This window comes from Dryas octopetala, chromosome 1 (genome assembly GCF_963921425.1).
Source record: "Dryas octopetala chromosome 1, drDryOcto1.1, whole genome shotgun sequence".
NCBI lineage: Eukaryota > Viridiplantae > Streptophyta > Magnoliopsida > Rosales > Rosaceae > Dryas > Dryas octopetala.
In genome coordinates, this window is record NC_141366.1 from 2,677,508 (window position 1) to 2,693,137 (window position 15,630).

Sequence of the window (15,630 nt, forward strand, 5' to 3'; positions counted from 1 at the left end):
GTTATACGCATGTAGCTCCAACTTCACAAATGTATACATGGCTTGAAAAATAAGAAATCATCCTTTAACAACCCACTACATAATCGAACCAAGTCAACAATCTGTTTCATCTGTGCAAGCACATAAGCTTGCATGTCCAAGCATGCGCTATTCTGCAGCAAAAACTCAATTCTAGTGAAGTTTCAATCTAATTGTTTACAATTTTATCTACCTCGGTTGATTTTCAATAGTGAGACTTCTTCAATGTTTCAAAAACATAACCTTAAATTACTTTTCTATTGAGTGGTGTCAATATTGTTACTTTTCCAAATAATGAAACTAATACTTCTATAATCTCAAGAAACAATTTATACTGACAATTCAAATCCAATCTCTTCTAAATCCACTAATCCAAACCCAACATAAGTGAATTCTACTCATAACACTAGACGGTAATTAAAAACATAATAAGAATAATTGGCTAAACCCCCAAATCCTTGTGAAAGCACATTTATGCCCAGATCCCAACAAAGCTTAGTTAGCACCTCCAACTCTCCAAGAAGTGCACACAGCCACACAAAACTACTCAAATAAGTTGTACACACCAACAAACATGACCAAAACACGAAGAAACAACCAATCCGAGAAACCAAGAATCCATGACTAGTCACAACATTGAGTGAACACAGTTATATAGAATCCAGTATCATGGAAAATGCATATTCAACTCCAAGCATCCAAATTCTACAAGCACCAAGTGAACATAGCTACAGAGAAGTAAAGGGTGCCATACTCAATTAGCTAGCAGAACCAGATCTCAATTTCCACAAGCACACCATAAAAGTTAAATCTTGTTTAACTGAATTTAATTAACATCACAAAATTCATATGAATTGCCCTCTCAATTACACAAAAAAAAGGTTTAATTATGAAAAAGAGAAACAAAGTTTAGGCTAAATTGTCAAACTTGATAACAGGAACACGAAAAGCTCCAATTTTTTTGATCAATTAAGAGAAAATATTACATCAAAAAGTTTTCCTAAGATAAAAAAAAACAGCAATTATACAGTCATAGTGTACCATGAAAAGCGATTATGTGATAATTAATCACCGTTGGACGGCGGCGATCAGTAATCGACGACCTCGGAATCGGCGAGCGATCTGGATTGCTGGACGAGGGATCGGCCGATGGAGTTGATCCACTCCTCCTTCTCCTTCTCGGAGTCGGCGATGAAATACATGGTGTCGTGGGCGGCGGTGGAGAGCTCGAAGGCGCAGGGCTTATGGAGCACGTCCTCGGCCCCCTTCACGGTCAGGCACGTGCCCACCGGGATCACGCCACGTGGCGTGGACGAGCGGGTGACGTGGCAGTCCTTGAACCAGAAGAGCTTGCCTTGTTTGAGGACGAACCAGCGGCGCCGCCAGGTCTTGATGTACTCGCCTTGCTTGGTCAGCCACGCCGCGCGTTCCGGGTTGGACCAGAACTCGATCCCCTTGTAGTCCTCTGGGCTTGGGTCTTGGCCCGTCGCGGCCCGCCACAGGCCCTCCATTAGTGATTTGCTTGAGGAGCACGCGAGCTCTGCTGTGCTGTGCCGTGCTGTGCCGTGCTGTGTGATGTGCAGCCGACGAATTCAAGAGAGAGAGGGAGGAATGGGCATATGGGTTTTATTTCGGGTTTGGTTTGGGATTCTGAAACCGAATCAGTTTCTTGTCCTAATTTCGCAATTCGAGATGAACAACTTGGAGTTGTTGTTGTCTTGTTGATTAAACAAAATAAGAAATAAATAAACAAAAAAAAAAAGATGCGCAACTTGCTGAGATGAAACGTTGTCGTTTACTAGAATATAATAGGTCACCATCACGAACTTTCTTTTGTCGGGGTCACGTGTAACTGTGTAAGAGACTATGACTCTATTCATATCTCTACTTTCTGATTCTAGTAAGAAATTTCCAATTTTATCCTTGAATAGAATTAGGAATATAAAAATACAAGAGGGAACCATTGTCGATTATCCCTCCGCCACCGCCAGCCACCTCGCCGACCCCAACTGGAAGCATCTTCTTGCCAAGTGTGCAGAACATCCTGGGAGATATTTTGCAAAGGTTTTGCACAACTGCCCAAGGCACTGAAAGGGCACACTTTTAAGGGTCATTGTGTCAACTACCACGATTGGTATAGTGGCAAACTGGGGGGAGGGGTCTACGTTTGCTTACTACTTCTCTTTTAGGCACTCTCAAGAACCTTGAAATTGGGGAATCTAGATGTTGAGCATGATCTAAAACCATAGCATAAGCACCGAGTTATTCCTGCTTGAAATGATTACCCTTTCATCATTCCTGAAGAATGTATAGAGCTCCAAAACTTTCTGAGTTGCTTTAGGTTTGAAGAAATGTAATGATATGTACAAGAAAAGTATGAGCCAAAAAAAGTGAATAAATCTTCAACATAAATCTAGTTTTACCAGTCAAGGGTCAAGCACAGTGTAGCAGTCTGCTTAAGTTATTAGCTATCTGTCCTGGTCGACTCGAAAGTCTCCTAGTAACTCACAGGTAATAGGCCACGTTTGCCATTGTCAAAACAGATTAAAAAGAGAAAACCTACAAATTAGTACCCCTGGTTGGCCGGCAAACATGATTTCTTTTCCGAGCATGTTCTTCATTATGGTGCTGTGTCCGACATGCATATCCATACCAGCAATCTTCCCTTTTTGATGTATCTGGGGGTAGATGATATTTGGGAATCGAAATCCGAAACCAGTACAAGAGAAATGAGATCAACTTCTCATAGCAATCATTGCACGTATGTGTCCCAGAAGTTATCATCTCAGCATGCTTCAGTGGCATCCTTGTTCGATCAATTTCTCTGTTGTTGAACTTTGCAATCCATTCTGCAATAACCTCCTGCAATGTTTTCCCCATCTGTGCAATGCACCTCTGGGTGATATCTTGTTCATGTCGATTATTTTCATGTGCTGAAGTAGGAATCCTAGAGATGGTGCGTTCTGAGATTGGTTTAAAAGTCTCGTGACTGCACAAGCGGTGAGAATCACTTTGTGCAACCCTTTGAGCATGCCAATATGCACCACAAAATGCCCTATCACATCCTAAACAATGTTGAGGTACAGTAATATTGGTTCGCGTAGGCATCATTCCTCCACATGCATGACATTGCAGATGGATAGTGTTTCGGTTGCAGAGAAACCCACCAAATTCAGTATCACATTGAGGGCATGGAAGCTCTACATTATTAGCTTCTTCATCTACTTGTGACCGAGCCCTTTTCCCACAGAGATTTTTTCCAGACCTTACGACAAGGTTTGATCTTATTGTTGCATAAGAATCTAAAATTGCCACTTCTTCATTGGAACGTTGCAGTGAAGAATCCGCTTTTAGTATTTCCTCCGCAATGTTAAGCAGGAAGTGGTTTCTTCCAACAAATTGTACAACTGCTCGGCACTGGGGACAGAGTACACTTGAACGTTTCTCCTGTGATCTCCTTAACCATTCTGAGAAACATCCATTGCAGAAGTTATGGAAGCAAGGAGCAACGGTAACAACATCATGCCATATATTTAAACAAATGCAGCATTTTGCATGCTCAACGTCCATAGAAATCTTTAACTGCTTATGACAAGTTTCAGGACCAGGCAATATATTTAATTTGTAGCTTAAATACCCATCTTTATCAGGACCTGAAATAATTTCACTTCCACATCTGATAACAACAGCGTCTTCAATTTGGATTACAGCCCCATCAACAATTATTGCATTTGAACTTTTATTTTGTATTGTTGCAGAAGAGTGGTCTGAATTCCTTGTTATTTTGCACCACTTGCATTTTTCAATAGAAGAGAACAGGATATCTGAGCAAATTGCAATCTCATCTGACCTAATCTCAACATCCGGATATCTTGAGTCAGATGGAACGAGCTTGGCCCAGATTTCACAAGAGGGTTTTGTACCCGAGCTTTCTCCAGCTTCCACCATCCCTTCCTTCATTCACAAAGGAACCAGGAGCCCTTAATTTAAATCTCACAGTTAAGCAACCAACCATTTTTAATTGCATTAAAATAGGCCCCGTACAAAATTATATTCAACAATTTATTTTTAACAGAGCAATGTCTAATTTTTAATCAATCAACAAAATCTTTATGACCAATCAGATAATTCTCCCCATCCAAGTAAATATACTATAGTATCCACACAAAAAAGCTCAAACCTCTGATTCTCAACACCACTAAACAGACCAACTTCAACTTTTTGACACCTTAAAAGTTAAAACTATGGAAATTGAGGCATACCATTTCAAGTTAACCATATAAGCTCTTAACTCAGAACATAACCACATGGAAGATAACCCAAAAGGCTAAACCTCCAAACGAAACATAATCTTATTTAGTAAAAATGTTCTATTGAAATTTCGACCAGAAAAGAATCATACTTTTGCCAGAAAAAAAAAAAAAAAAAAACAATTGCAATTCTATTATAATCCATGATAAATCCATTGAAGAGGGCACAGAGCCCACAACAGATTACACAAGCACGACATGCAGAGAAATTAAAAGCTATATTTCCAGAGAAAATTACTTGAGAACAATTGTGCCGCCCTAAAATGCCCAAAACCCAGCCATTGAAGGAAATTAAAAAACTGACTGAAAGCAAAACATAAGGGGGAGACGAAGATCGGAAAGAAGAAAGAAATACCTTTCGGCTTTTGCTCCTGAGTGAGTGAGACCGTCAAGCTGAGAAACCCAAGAACTGATTCAAGAAAGAAGTGCAGAAGAACCGAAGAAATGGCAAGGGCTACCGGAGGGTGTGAAAAAAATGGGAAATTACAACTTAGCATTCTATACTCGATTACCAAGTTGTTCTCCATTTTTTTAATTTTTTTGCGTTAAATATAAAAATGGTTTAGGAATTTTACAATAATTCTTAATTTGGTCATCTAATTATAATTATAAAAAGTGTCAATTTGGACCATGAATTTTTTAAGTTGTAACAAAACAATACAAACGTTAACTTCCATAAAAAAATTAACAGAATTAGTCACATAAAAATGTGATAAACATATTGAAATGCCCCTGAAAATGTGGTCACTTGATGTGCATATGACCATTTTCCGTTAAATTTTTCGATGGAAGTTAACGTTTGTACTGCTTTGATACAACTTGAAAAAATTTATAAACTAAATTGACATTTTCTATAGTTAGTGGACCAAATTGAGATTCACTGTAAAATTTATGGACTATTTTTTTATTTAACCCTAATTTTTTCAAATTATAATCTATTGTTGAAATTTATGACAATATAGCTCATTCAGTTATTTTACCGTCAGATTAATGGTTAAAGAATAATGTAATTAGATTAGGACCCTATTTTATAAAAAAAAAGTTTGGGAGTTTTAATTAGAAACCCAAAATAAGAAAGAAATTTAATTCAAACTTCAACCGGCTAAAAAATTAAGTTGTAGCCCAAATGGTCCATCGATCGCTCGGTAATCTGCATCTGAAAGTTGCATTTGCAACCTAAAACCTCCTATGCATATGCAAGACTACAACCTAAAAATGTACGGTTGCAGATGCACGCCGAGCTCTTGGCAGTGTAAATTTTTCAGCCCCCGCGCGTGTACATAGACAGATTAGATTGTAACTTAATTTTTTATTTAGTTGAATTTTCATTTAAAATTAAAAAAAAAAACTGAGTTTATATTTAGAAGCTATTTTCAGAAATCCTGGGGCAGCCACGTACACCAAGATTAAGGAGTCAGAGCTTTCACTCCTAAGTCCTAACGGTCCTAACATACGGCAAATTGAATAATGTGGCGGAAGCAGTGTACATGCATGATGCAGCACGGCAGCACCTAATGGGTACTGTTGATGGAGTCACAGTGGATCTTGTGCAAGAGATCACCCAAGCGATGTCTGATATCATCATAAACCCATCAACGCTCAAATCAAAGCCACACTTCTCGCCGCCGAGGGAGCTTTCCTTTTTATTCAAGCTCATTCCCAAGTTGATCGATACAAACAGATAATCCAAATCCTATACATATGACACTTTTTAATATTCTCTTATTTTCTCCAAAAATTACATAACAGAAATTTTCAAGTTATAGGGGGGTTTTAGGTTAACACTAACACTAATATTCTTACTAGTAATTCTATCCTTGTAATTTTTTTCTTTTTTAAGAAATTCTTTAGAACTTTAAAAAAATTAAGTGGACCTCCAAGGTCAGCTCGATGATGTAGTTATTGGTGAGGGGTTGGTGTAGCTATCACTTCAGTTGTACAGATGCATGTACATGATTTTTTAAGGAGTTGATTCTTTATGTCTTCAAATGAACCCAAAGTTTAAATATTTTTTTTCAGATAAATATGTCTTCTCGATTACATTATATTATTTTCTTTTAATAAATTTGTGTGCTAAATTATATTAAAATTAGAAAATTAGGATTAAATATCAAATCTCAATAATTTTTTGATATAGTATGAAGACTATATAATATTTCAATTGAACTACTAAATTTAAATGTAGTTTTTTAGATTATGTCACAAATATGTTGGCTCATTTAATTTGAGCCTTTTCCATTTGACATTTTTGTCCTTTGACCCATATATGATGGGTGTTAGTTAAAATTTATAAGGTTTTGACAAAATTACCCTTGAGGTTTTTATATTATCTTGAAAATTTACTAATGTAGTCTCAACTTCACATTTAGTTGTGACTGTACGATACTCACAACTTCAAATTTAGTTGTGACTGACGACAGTCACATCTAAGTTGTGACTTAATTGAATTTTTTTTAGAAAAAATTATACTACAATATAGTATAAATAGAGGTCAAAACAATACTTTTACTCAAAATAATACATAGTATAGTGGTGTAAGTTGTCTCTTTCAATTTACCAAGACAGTCACAGTTAAATTGTGACTGAATTAATTTTTTTTTAATACAATATAGTATAAATTAATGTAATATTTGTGATGTAATTTTATTTTTATTTTTTTATTATAGTGGCATGTGACATAATATTTGTAATTTCTAATATCTTTTACTTTATTATTTTGTTTGACTTTTCAACTAGTACTTAATCTAAAATGCTATTTAATTTTGATACCTAAACTAAAAAATTATTGAAATTTAATAGTTAAAATCTTATTAAAATACGTATGACAATATCTTACTTGTTAAAAGTAAAAATATAAAAATAAAATAAAGAGTGATTTCCAATAAATAAAATATTAGATATATGATGAAGCAAAATTAATAAGTAAATTAATCTAGTGAGTGTAATAGTACTCCACACAAATATCTCTCCTTACAAATAATTGTGCATTTGTGAAAATGCCAAGTATGCAAATATTCACGATAAGCCTTTGCTTTGCCACGTGATAATAAATTCAGCTAACACGTAACTGTCTGATTGTCTACTCTTCATATCCCCTACCTGAAACTGATCATTATCATCATCGGTTCTCTCCTATCTCAGTCCCTGTATTTTCAAGGTAACCATATATACTTCTTAGCTTCTTTTTCTTCTCCCTCTTTATGATTTTCAAATTGATAAATTGCAGCTCATATTGTCTGACCAAATGCCTATATATTGATTGTCTTTGGCACCGAGTTATGTACCATCCTTTTCTTTGGACTCTCTGACTGTTTGATGATCTGGCTTGGTTCTATGTGTCTGTGCTTTTCTTAGTTTCCAACTGAAACATGTGGAAGGAAGAGGGTTTCTATTGTTTTGAGTTTTTGATATGTAATAGACTTAGTACTTATAGATCAATTTTCTGGAATTTAGCCAATATACACTTGAAGTATATATCTTGATAGCTTATTGCTTCCCATTAATTGTTTTATTCTTATTTTGGACATTATTGTAAACAATTAATTATATGACTTATTGCTTCTATTTTCATTTTTAATCTCTTCTACTTTCCATAATTGCAGACTTTGCCTTGACTGCGGCCATGGCTACCACCAAGATATACATAGTGTAAGTATATCCATATATATAAAACCCTCTTTCTCAAGTTGTTGTGTACATACTGACTTTGGATGTTGATACTACTTGTTGCAGGTACTACTCCTTACATGGACATGTCGAGACTATGGCACGGGAAATACAGCGAGGAGTTAATGCAGTTAAAGGTGTTGAAGCAACACTTTGGCAGGTAACCTCTTTGATATTGATTATGGTTATTAACATTGATGGATGCTTGTAAGGTATTGGCCCTTTAATATTCTGAATTGATTAGAATGGAGCAGGTACCAGAGACACTTTCCAGTGTCATACTGCAAAAGATGAAGGCCCCTTCCAAGGCCGATGATGTGGCAGAAATAAGGCCAGAACAACTTGTGGAAGCTGATGCTTTTATCTTCGGGTTTCCTTCTCGTTTCGGTGTGATGGCAGCACAGTTCAAGGCCTTCTTTGATGCCACTTATGAGATATGGGAAACCCAAGCACTTGCTGGTAAACCTGCTGGGATCTTCTGGAGTACTGGTTTTCATGGGGGAGGGCAGGAGCTTACTGCGTGAGTTAACAAATGTGTTCAATTTGCAAATTCCATGAACCTTTCTTGCATAACCTCAGATTCTACCTTGTTATTTTCACTAAAAGAGGAGAATTATGCTCTTCTAATTAAAGATTCGCATTATGTTTCCATCATCCTATTTGATTTCTTGTAGTTGATTTTGATTCTTTGCCATGGTCTATATTTTTTTGCAGATTAACAGCAATAACACAGTTGGCACATCATGGTATGATATTTGTCCCTCTTGGGTACACCTTTGGAAGTGGCATGCTTGAAATGAATGAGGTAAAGGGTGGCTCTCCTTATGGCTCTGGAACTTTTGCAGCAGATGGAACTCGTCAACCAACAGAACTAGAACTGCAACAGGCCTTTTACCAGGGTAAATATGTGGCCGAAATTGCAAAGAAGCTCAAAAGTTGAGCCCTTTTAGCATAACAGATATGCTTAATTTCAAGATGTTATATACTCATCATACCCACAATGAAAATAATTATATACTACTACATGATGAATGAAGAGGTTTGTGTATATTCAGTGCTTCCCATTGCTTTCTTTATGTTCCAAGCTGTGCGACGTTTGTATTTCTTTCTTTCTTTTTGAGTTTCTATTAAAATTATAAAAATTTTTTGCAATTAAAACAAACAAAAGAAAAGAAAAAAAAAAAAATCAGATGTTAACAACATCAATGATCACATCGCCAGTGTTTGTCCAGGGATTTTCATTCAAGGAAATATGACATTATTCTTAATTTGGTTGAACCCAAAAGAAAATCACAGTGCCTTACTTATAAGACAAAACTGCCTTATCTTTGAACTTTTAACCCCTGACATAATTCACAGTTAGCGAACATTTCATCTTTCTCCTTCATCAAACTCACAGTATTCATCCAGAAAAACGCCACTCAACTCTCGAGAAAATGGGAATTGCTGAAAGAAAACTTGTTCTGTTCATTTCTCAACAAACGAGGACTCTGCAAGACGAATAGCACACGCAAGAGCAGCAGCTTTGTTCTCACACTCTCTCTGCTCATCAGCAGGATCACTGTCGGCCACAATTCCAGCTCCAGTTTGGAACTGAGCAACCCACTCTCGGCGCTTGTTTACGTCCTTGTATGAAAACATTGTATCATACCGAAAGCTAGTTGGGAAAACAATAGTTCTCAGAGCGAGGGCAATGTCCATGTCGCCAGAAAACGAAATTCCTCCGAAACCACCACTGTATGGACCACGTCTAGTCCTTTCCAGCTCATCAATCAGCTCCATGGCCTTTACCTGCAGTACAGCAGAGATAATAATGAGGAAATTCAAGCATGAATCATAAGCAAATTCATCTAAGATAAATTAGGAAATCATGACATCACTCTCCATATATCTGCCAACTACATTTACCCAATAATGATGTGATAAGCCTGTTCCTAACTAATTAGGTTAATCCTCTTCAACAGCTCCAAGGTTAGAACTTGCAGGATTATACTGGTTAATCAACTCAGGTGAGTTCTGGACTAGATGGATGAATAATTCTCCTATTAATTAGAAACTTTGGAAACATCAATGCAAAGCAAAAAGTGGAAAAGGGCTCATGATGAAGACCTTTGGTGCTCCGCTGACAGTCCCTACTGGCAATGCAGAACGTAGAACATCCCAGCTAGTTAAATGATCAAGTAACTCTCCAGTGACCTGCAATGACAAGTGTAAGAGTACATTCTTCATATCCACAATTTCAGATATTACATCCATGAGCAACAACTATGAAACTAATGTGGATGTCTTGGTTATAATCACAAAAGATACTTAAGCCGCTTATTATGCGTGTTGCAAAAGGAGATACTTACTGTAGAACTTAAGTGCATGACATGGGAATAACGTTCAATGTTCATGAGCTTCTCAACCTTGACAGAACCAGGTTTTGAGACCTGCACGACCAAATTATTACGCACGTGATTATGGCACAAAATACTACTCAATGAATGATAGCAGATTATGATAAACCAATAAATATAAGAAATTGTGGTATCTTAAGGAATGAAGAGACAAGCCACCACATGTAAACTTATTGAGCCGATGCTGAAACCTACCAATGGGTAGCATAATGAAATGTTGTCTCCCACTATGGAATGAGAATATATGTACAGTTTTACACTTTGGAGAACAAATTTCAACATACATTAGAATATGAATGAATATACAAATAGGAGAAAGAAAATAGTACAAACCTTCCCGACATCATTCCTCCCCAAGTCTACAAGCATAATATGTTCTGCACACTGCTTTCCATCATTCAAAAGCTGCTTTTCCATCATTAAATCTTCTTTAGGTGTTTTTCCTCTTCTAACAGTCCCGGCAAGAGGTCGATTGGTGATCTTTCTCTGTTAAAAAAAACAAGACATGCTCAACCAAGCAAGTTATAGCTAATGAAAATGATAGCATTATTGTAGAAAAACAAAGGGCAAAAAGAAAACATATGCAGGACATCTTGTAGAAATTATCAAAGGTCAAATTTTTATATCATTGCACCATAATAAGAGCTACTCATGGAATAAGGTGTAAACTCAGGTATTCAAATTATCTGGATTTCTAGTACTTACCTTCTTGACACGTGTTAGAATTTCTGGACTTGAAGCAACCAGAATACAGCCTCTAGCCTGATCATGGGAAGTATGTACTCATAAAATCTCGGAATTACAAGATGAACAAGAAAACTACAATGGTTTACTTAAATGAGGCAAACCTGTAAATAAGTCATATACGGACTTGGATTAACTATCCTTAATGCTCGATAAATTTCGAACGGGTCTGCAAATGTACGCCTTTCGAAACGCTGGCTTAGTACAATCTGAAATATATCCCCAGCTAAGATGTGTTCTTTAGCTTTCAAAACTGCCTCCTTGTATTCCTCCCTTGTCATGCTAGAATCGTCCAATTTAGGACCAAAAAGATGAGTTTGTAACTCTATAGAACCTGCAGGCAGCCTCGGGCTGAAATTGACAGTTGATACATTATTAAATCAACCTTATGATGAAAAGGGAAAATGTAATGAAAAGTATGAACACTAATCTTTTCCTCCACCCTCACGCAGCCTCGAGCTGAAATGAAAATCATACATTCTCACATCAACCTTAAGATTACAGAAGAAAATGTCATGAAAAGTATGGAACCCTAATCCCCTCCCCCCACCCAAAAACAAAAAAAAAAACAAAAACAAAAAAGTAGTGTGCTTCCTCACCAGTCACCACACTTCCTGCTCATCAGTCATCCCATTCACCACTATAATATAAGTTTTTAAAAACCCACATTAATCACACCCAATATTCAAAATTTACCCTAAACTCTAACCTCAATACTTTTTTTTAGCTGGTCATAGAATACAACAATAATCTCTCACTGCCATTCCCATGGGCTATGGCCTTGCTCCCAACCCAGGTTGTGGCACAACACTATTGCCATCCAGGCCATATGGCAGCAAGAAATTTTTTGTCCTTTTAAGTAATTTTACATAAGGATAAATTTGTAATTAAAAAGGTGGGGTAAATACAATGTAGGATAGAAGTAGAAACACTCGACAAAAAGAATAGAAGAGAAGCAAGAAAGAAAGGAATTGATTACTCACGTGATAATGTCATGCACTCTAGATACCAAAGTTTCCAATATATTTATTCCATCATTGAAGGCCTCCTCAACAGAAGAATATTGATCTAATTGCACCCAGTGAATTACATGTGCTTTCTATAGTAAAAAAAATCAAAAAATAAAATTGGTTACACACAAAAGATAGCATCCAATTTGTTCAAATCAAGATTTCCAACCAAAGCATGCAAGTTGCTAATTCTCCTAGTTCTTATGGATTTTACAGCGAGATATTGAAAAAGAAAAGAAGACCTGGAAAAAAAAAAAGAATATAAGAATAACAATGACTTGGAAGAAAGAACTATTATAACTAAGGAAGAAGGTATATATATTGACATGCGTTTGAATATAAATGGAACAGCTTAACTGGAAAAGACATTGAACTCTAAATGATGAGAATCAAAGTATACCAAAATAAAGCAGGCTTAAGAGTATGCAATATAGTTAGAATGACAAGCAATATAAACCACAAAGCTAGACGAATCAATACTTGTATTCCTTGTTTAGGGGCAAATAATTGGTCATGGGTCAAAGTACCTTCTCCACATGATCGAACACTATGACATCATCATAAAGGCCGAGATGAAGATCAGGAAGATTTCTGTCATCTGGCGGTGCACTAGAAAATGGCAGCTTTTTCTTCTCCACATAACGCACTGTGTCATAAGAGAAGTAACCGACCCACCCACCTGGTTAAAGAGAATGCATATTATTAAACACCAATTCATGACTTCAAAAACCTCCATTGTTTTAGGACTGCATTAGACAATAATACGAAGATAAATATATGGCAATGTTGTGAACTTGTGACCAATAAATCTTTTGCAAGAATCCACAACAACAAACAAAATATAGCATTTGTGTCAACACAGTACATCTACAGCTTAATAAAATGAGGGGTACTTCTAGCAAACAACTCTATCTGCCTAGTCCAGAACTTTGACACAAACTAAGAGGAAAAAGAAAGCAAAACTATGACTTCATTTTGGAAATAAATCCACCACCAGTTCACAAGTCTAACATTATCGAATAACATAAAAGGAGTGGTGGTTTATATTGAACTGGGAGGTTTGAGATATGTGTACTGTGAACAGATTCAAAGTATGTTATCTGTGCACTTCACTTACCACAAAATGCTTCTGGAAGTTCATCAACAAGTTGCGGTGTCCATCCTTCCATGATTCTCTGAGGAACAGTCATTGGATCCTCCACAATCTCCTCTTTCTTACACCCTTCTCTATGGTCCATAATGGTAACCATGTTCTCTTTTGCTACAATTTCAATACATGGTTGGGCTCCAATAACACTGTATCGCCCCTAACAAAAAATTTACACATAAGATTTTACAGATGATCCACTATTGTCTAAGGTTACATCCAAACAAATAAAAATGAGACACAGACTGAAAGGGCTTACAACATTAGATTCGTTGGAACCCGGCTCAACTGACTCAAACAGAAAACTCGGAGCATCTCTATCATCCTCCTTGACCAGACACCGGTAAGCGAGCACAGGCGTTAAGTGATCTGAGAATATGCTTTCATATAGAGGAATTAAATTCCCCTTCTTTGAAGCCTCTAAAAACTTCTCTGATTGCTCGGCTGGAGGAAATGAAACATACCAATCAAACCTCAGATGATACAAACAGAACAAATTGGTCCATTTGAACACGAAAACTACGAAAATGGCAGGATTTAGCCAACTTTAGGTCTTTGTTTCCTTAGTTCCAAAATAAAATCAGAAAGCAAAGTTTCTAAGAAATGCTGGGAAAAATAAATACATTCTGAGTTCTAATTATAACAAAAACCACTGCGATCATTGTTCAGCTTATGGGACCCAAATTTAAATTTATAATGCAATTCAAATACCATTAACTAAAAATCCCAAAAATTCAATTTATTTTCTTTCCCCTGTTTTCTCCTAGACCAAACAGACACAAATACTCAAATTGTGACTAGTCATAATTCGCGTCCCCTTAGTGTTCTACATTTTGTCGGAATCTAAACATACCCCCAAAATCAACTAAAATTACTCCATATTTACCTATTTTGTTAGGATGATAATGAGAAAATTTACCTACTGAGGCAGATGAGAGGGCCGAGACTCTCAGTGTACGCACACGAGCGGTGGAGCGAAGCAGAGCTAGAGAGCTCGAGACTCTGCCGTTGAAGTTAACGGAGACCGTTGAGGGTAATGCGAGAGTTGACGGCAGCTGACGGGAGCCAACGGCTAGGGTTTCCATGGCAGAGCAAAAACCAGGAGACTGCTTTGAAGTTTGAAGTTTGAATCTTCTGTTTTGAAACGGACGAGGTGGTCCTGTGTGCTGACTGCTGAGAGGGGAGACCTGGACAGCCTACTGGGCTTTGACTTTTTTATGTCTAAGACTTGGGCTTTGAGTTGGGCCCAATTTTGTAGTGTAGCCTGAGATTATCCTAATAACTCAAATATGGAAAAATAGCAACAAAAAGAAAAACTCAAGTACAGAAATAAACAAACGATCATGTCTATTCACAAATAAAGATTTACAATGTTGGAGAGGTTTTAAGTTTGAATCAAATAAACAAATAACTGTTTAAAAAACATGATCGAAAGATTTAAACAAATAAATAAATAATTGTTCAAATAAATATTTACAATGTTTGAAAGATTTACAATGTTCAAATAAACAAATAACTGTTAGGCTAGAAAAAAAAAAATTTACAATGTTCAAGAAGTTTTAAGTTTGAATCATCCATCATTCCATCCTCAAATACAAATTAAAATAAAATAAAAAACATGTGCATGAGTGCATGACCCTGTAAATTATAATGAACAAACTTCATTATTATTTTGGACAAAATTACACATGAAACTAAAACATGCTTTTAAAATCACCAAGTACATCACATATTACATGTAATCAGCTATGAAGCGTACGTAACTTTTTTTTTTTTGGCCGAGTAAAAAAAGTTAAAATGGACAACAGGTAAATTAAAGACATATCTTCTGTTTAATATTCTACTGCAGGTATATATCATTTTGCTTTTAAATTAATTATCCAATGAGGTTGAAAATCAACTCATAATTGGCTAGTCTTTTGTGTTTTCTGGGCTTGTAGCCCTCCTTTTTACCAACAAAAAAAAAATCAACTCATAATTAATTCTTCTTGCAGTTATGAAAGCAAGTGTCCGCAAGCTCTTCCATATCAACCCGAGCTGCACAATCAAGAGTGACCATAAGATTCTTAAAATTGGAATCAAAAGAACTATTTTCAATAAGAGTGACCATGAAATATTTAAACCCAATAGAGAGAGAGAGAGAGTGTGTGTGTGTTTGTCATACTATATTTCACAATGTCTATCCCTGAGCCTATACAATCCAAAGTGCAATGGTTGGCAAAGTTTGGAGGGTATTGATGAAGAGAGTTTATTCTCAAGTAAACCCTGCAGTCCGTAACACATGACTTAACACAAGCATAATATCCAGAAGACCTACACAACTCTGTTGCAAGGCA

The 15,630-nt window shown here is 36.4% G+C and overlaps 4 protein-coding genes across 5 annotated transcripts; 1 reads left to right on the forward strand and 3 right to left on the reverse strand.

Moving 5' to 3' along the window:
* Positions 1 to 751: 751 nt before the first annotated feature.
* LOC147296399 (pleckstrin homology domain-containing protein 1-like) lies at positions 752 to 1,677 on the reverse strand. Its single transcript, XM_086228759.1, has one exon. It carries the CDS (start codon positions 1,527 to 1,529, stop codon positions 1,107 to 1,109), a length of 423 nt encoding a protein of 140 aa, XP_086084885.1. The 5' UTR covers positions 1,530 to 1,677; the 3' UTR covers positions 752 to 1,106.
* A 205-nt stretch (positions 1,678 to 1,882) lies between these two features.
* Positions 1,883 to 4,822, reverse strand: LOC147296400 (RING/U-box superfamily protein). The gene is made up of 2 exons (XM_086228758.1): positions 4,684 to 4,822; positions 1,883 to 3,972 (listed from the first exon to the last, which is right to left on the reverse strand). Exon 2 carries the CDS (start codon positions 3,964 to 3,966, stop codon positions 2,578 to 2,580), a length of 1,389 nt encoding a protein of 462 aa, XP_086084884.1. The 5' UTR covers positions 3,967 to 3,972; positions 4,684 to 4,822; the 3' UTR covers positions 1,883 to 2,577.
* A 2,561-nt stretch (positions 4,823 to 7,383) lies between these two features.
* On the forward strand, positions 7,384 to 9,066 carry LOC147296401 (putative NAD(P)H dehydrogenase (quinone) FQR1-like 3). 2 transcript variants are annotated; one of them, XM_086236127.1, is made up of 5 exons: positions 7,384 to 7,485; positions 7,931 to 7,976; positions 8,061 to 8,154; positions 8,249 to 8,514; positions 8,709 to 9,066. In XM_086236127.1, exons 2-5 carry the CDS (start codon positions 7,951 to 7,953, stop codon positions 8,932 to 8,934), a joined length of 612 nt encoding a protein of 203 aa, XP_086092253.1. In that variant the 5' UTR covers positions 7,384 to 7,485; positions 7,931 to 7,950; the 3' UTR covers positions 8,935 to 9,066. The 2 variants fall into 2 exon arrangements, with proteins under 2 accessions (XP_086092253.1, XP_086092258.1); XM_086236132.1 differs by having other exon boundaries at positions 7,397 to 7,485; positions 8,239 to 8,514.
* Positions 9,067 to 9,200: 134 nt separating this feature from the next.
* On the reverse strand, positions 9,201 to 14,433 carry ASA2 (anthranilate synthase 2). The gene is made up of 11 exons (XM_086236124.1): positions 14,214 to 14,433; positions 13,554 to 13,738; positions 13,265 to 13,454; positions 12,675 to 12,826; positions 12,121 to 12,236; positions 11,242 to 11,488; positions 11,099 to 11,155; positions 10,727 to 10,879; positions 10,346 to 10,426; positions 10,104 to 10,190; positions 9,201 to 9,785 (listed from the first exon to the last, which is right to left on the reverse strand). Exons 1-11 carry the CDS (start codon positions 14,377 to 14,379, stop codon positions 9,462 to 9,464), a joined length of 1,758 nt encoding a protein of 585 aa, XP_086092250.1. The 5' UTR covers positions 14,380 to 14,433; the 3' UTR covers positions 9,201 to 9,461.
* Positions 14,434 to 15,630: the final 1,197 nt, after the last annotated feature.

Bases quoted from the DNA above. Each gene is read 5' to 3' on its own strand.
- LOC147296399 (XM_086228759.1), bottom strand. From the start codon at position 1,529: ATGGAGGGCCTGTGGCGGGCCGCGACGGGCCAAGACCCAAGCCCAGAG.
- LOC147296400 (XM_086228758.1), bottom strand. From the start codon at position 3,966: ATGGTGGAAGCTGGAGAAAGCTCGGGTACAAAACCCTCTTGTGAAATC.
- LOC147296401 (XM_086236127.1), top strand. From the start codon at position 7,951: ATGGCTACCACCAAGATATACATAGT. The intron at 7,977-8,060 runs GTAAGTATATCC...TACTTGTTGCAG, and splicing joins ACCACCAAGATATACATAGT to GTACTACTCCTTACATGGAC. The intron at 8,515-8,708 runs GTGAGTTAACAA...ATTTTTTTGCAG, and splicing joins GGAGGGCAGGAGCTTACTGC to ATTAACAGCAATAACACAGT.
- ASA2 (XM_086236124.1), bottom strand. From the start codon at position 14,379: ATGGAAACCCTAGCCGTTGGCTCCCGTCAGCTGCCGTCAACTCTCGCA. The intron at 12,827-13,264 runs GTAAGTGAAGTG...CTCTTTAACCAG, and splicing joins ACTTCCAGAAGCATTTTGTG to GTGGGTGGGTCGGTTACTTC. The intron at 10,880-11,098 runs GTAAGTACTAGA...TTTTTTTAACAG, and splicing joins TTCTAACACGTGTCAAGAAG to AGAAAGATCACCAATCGACC.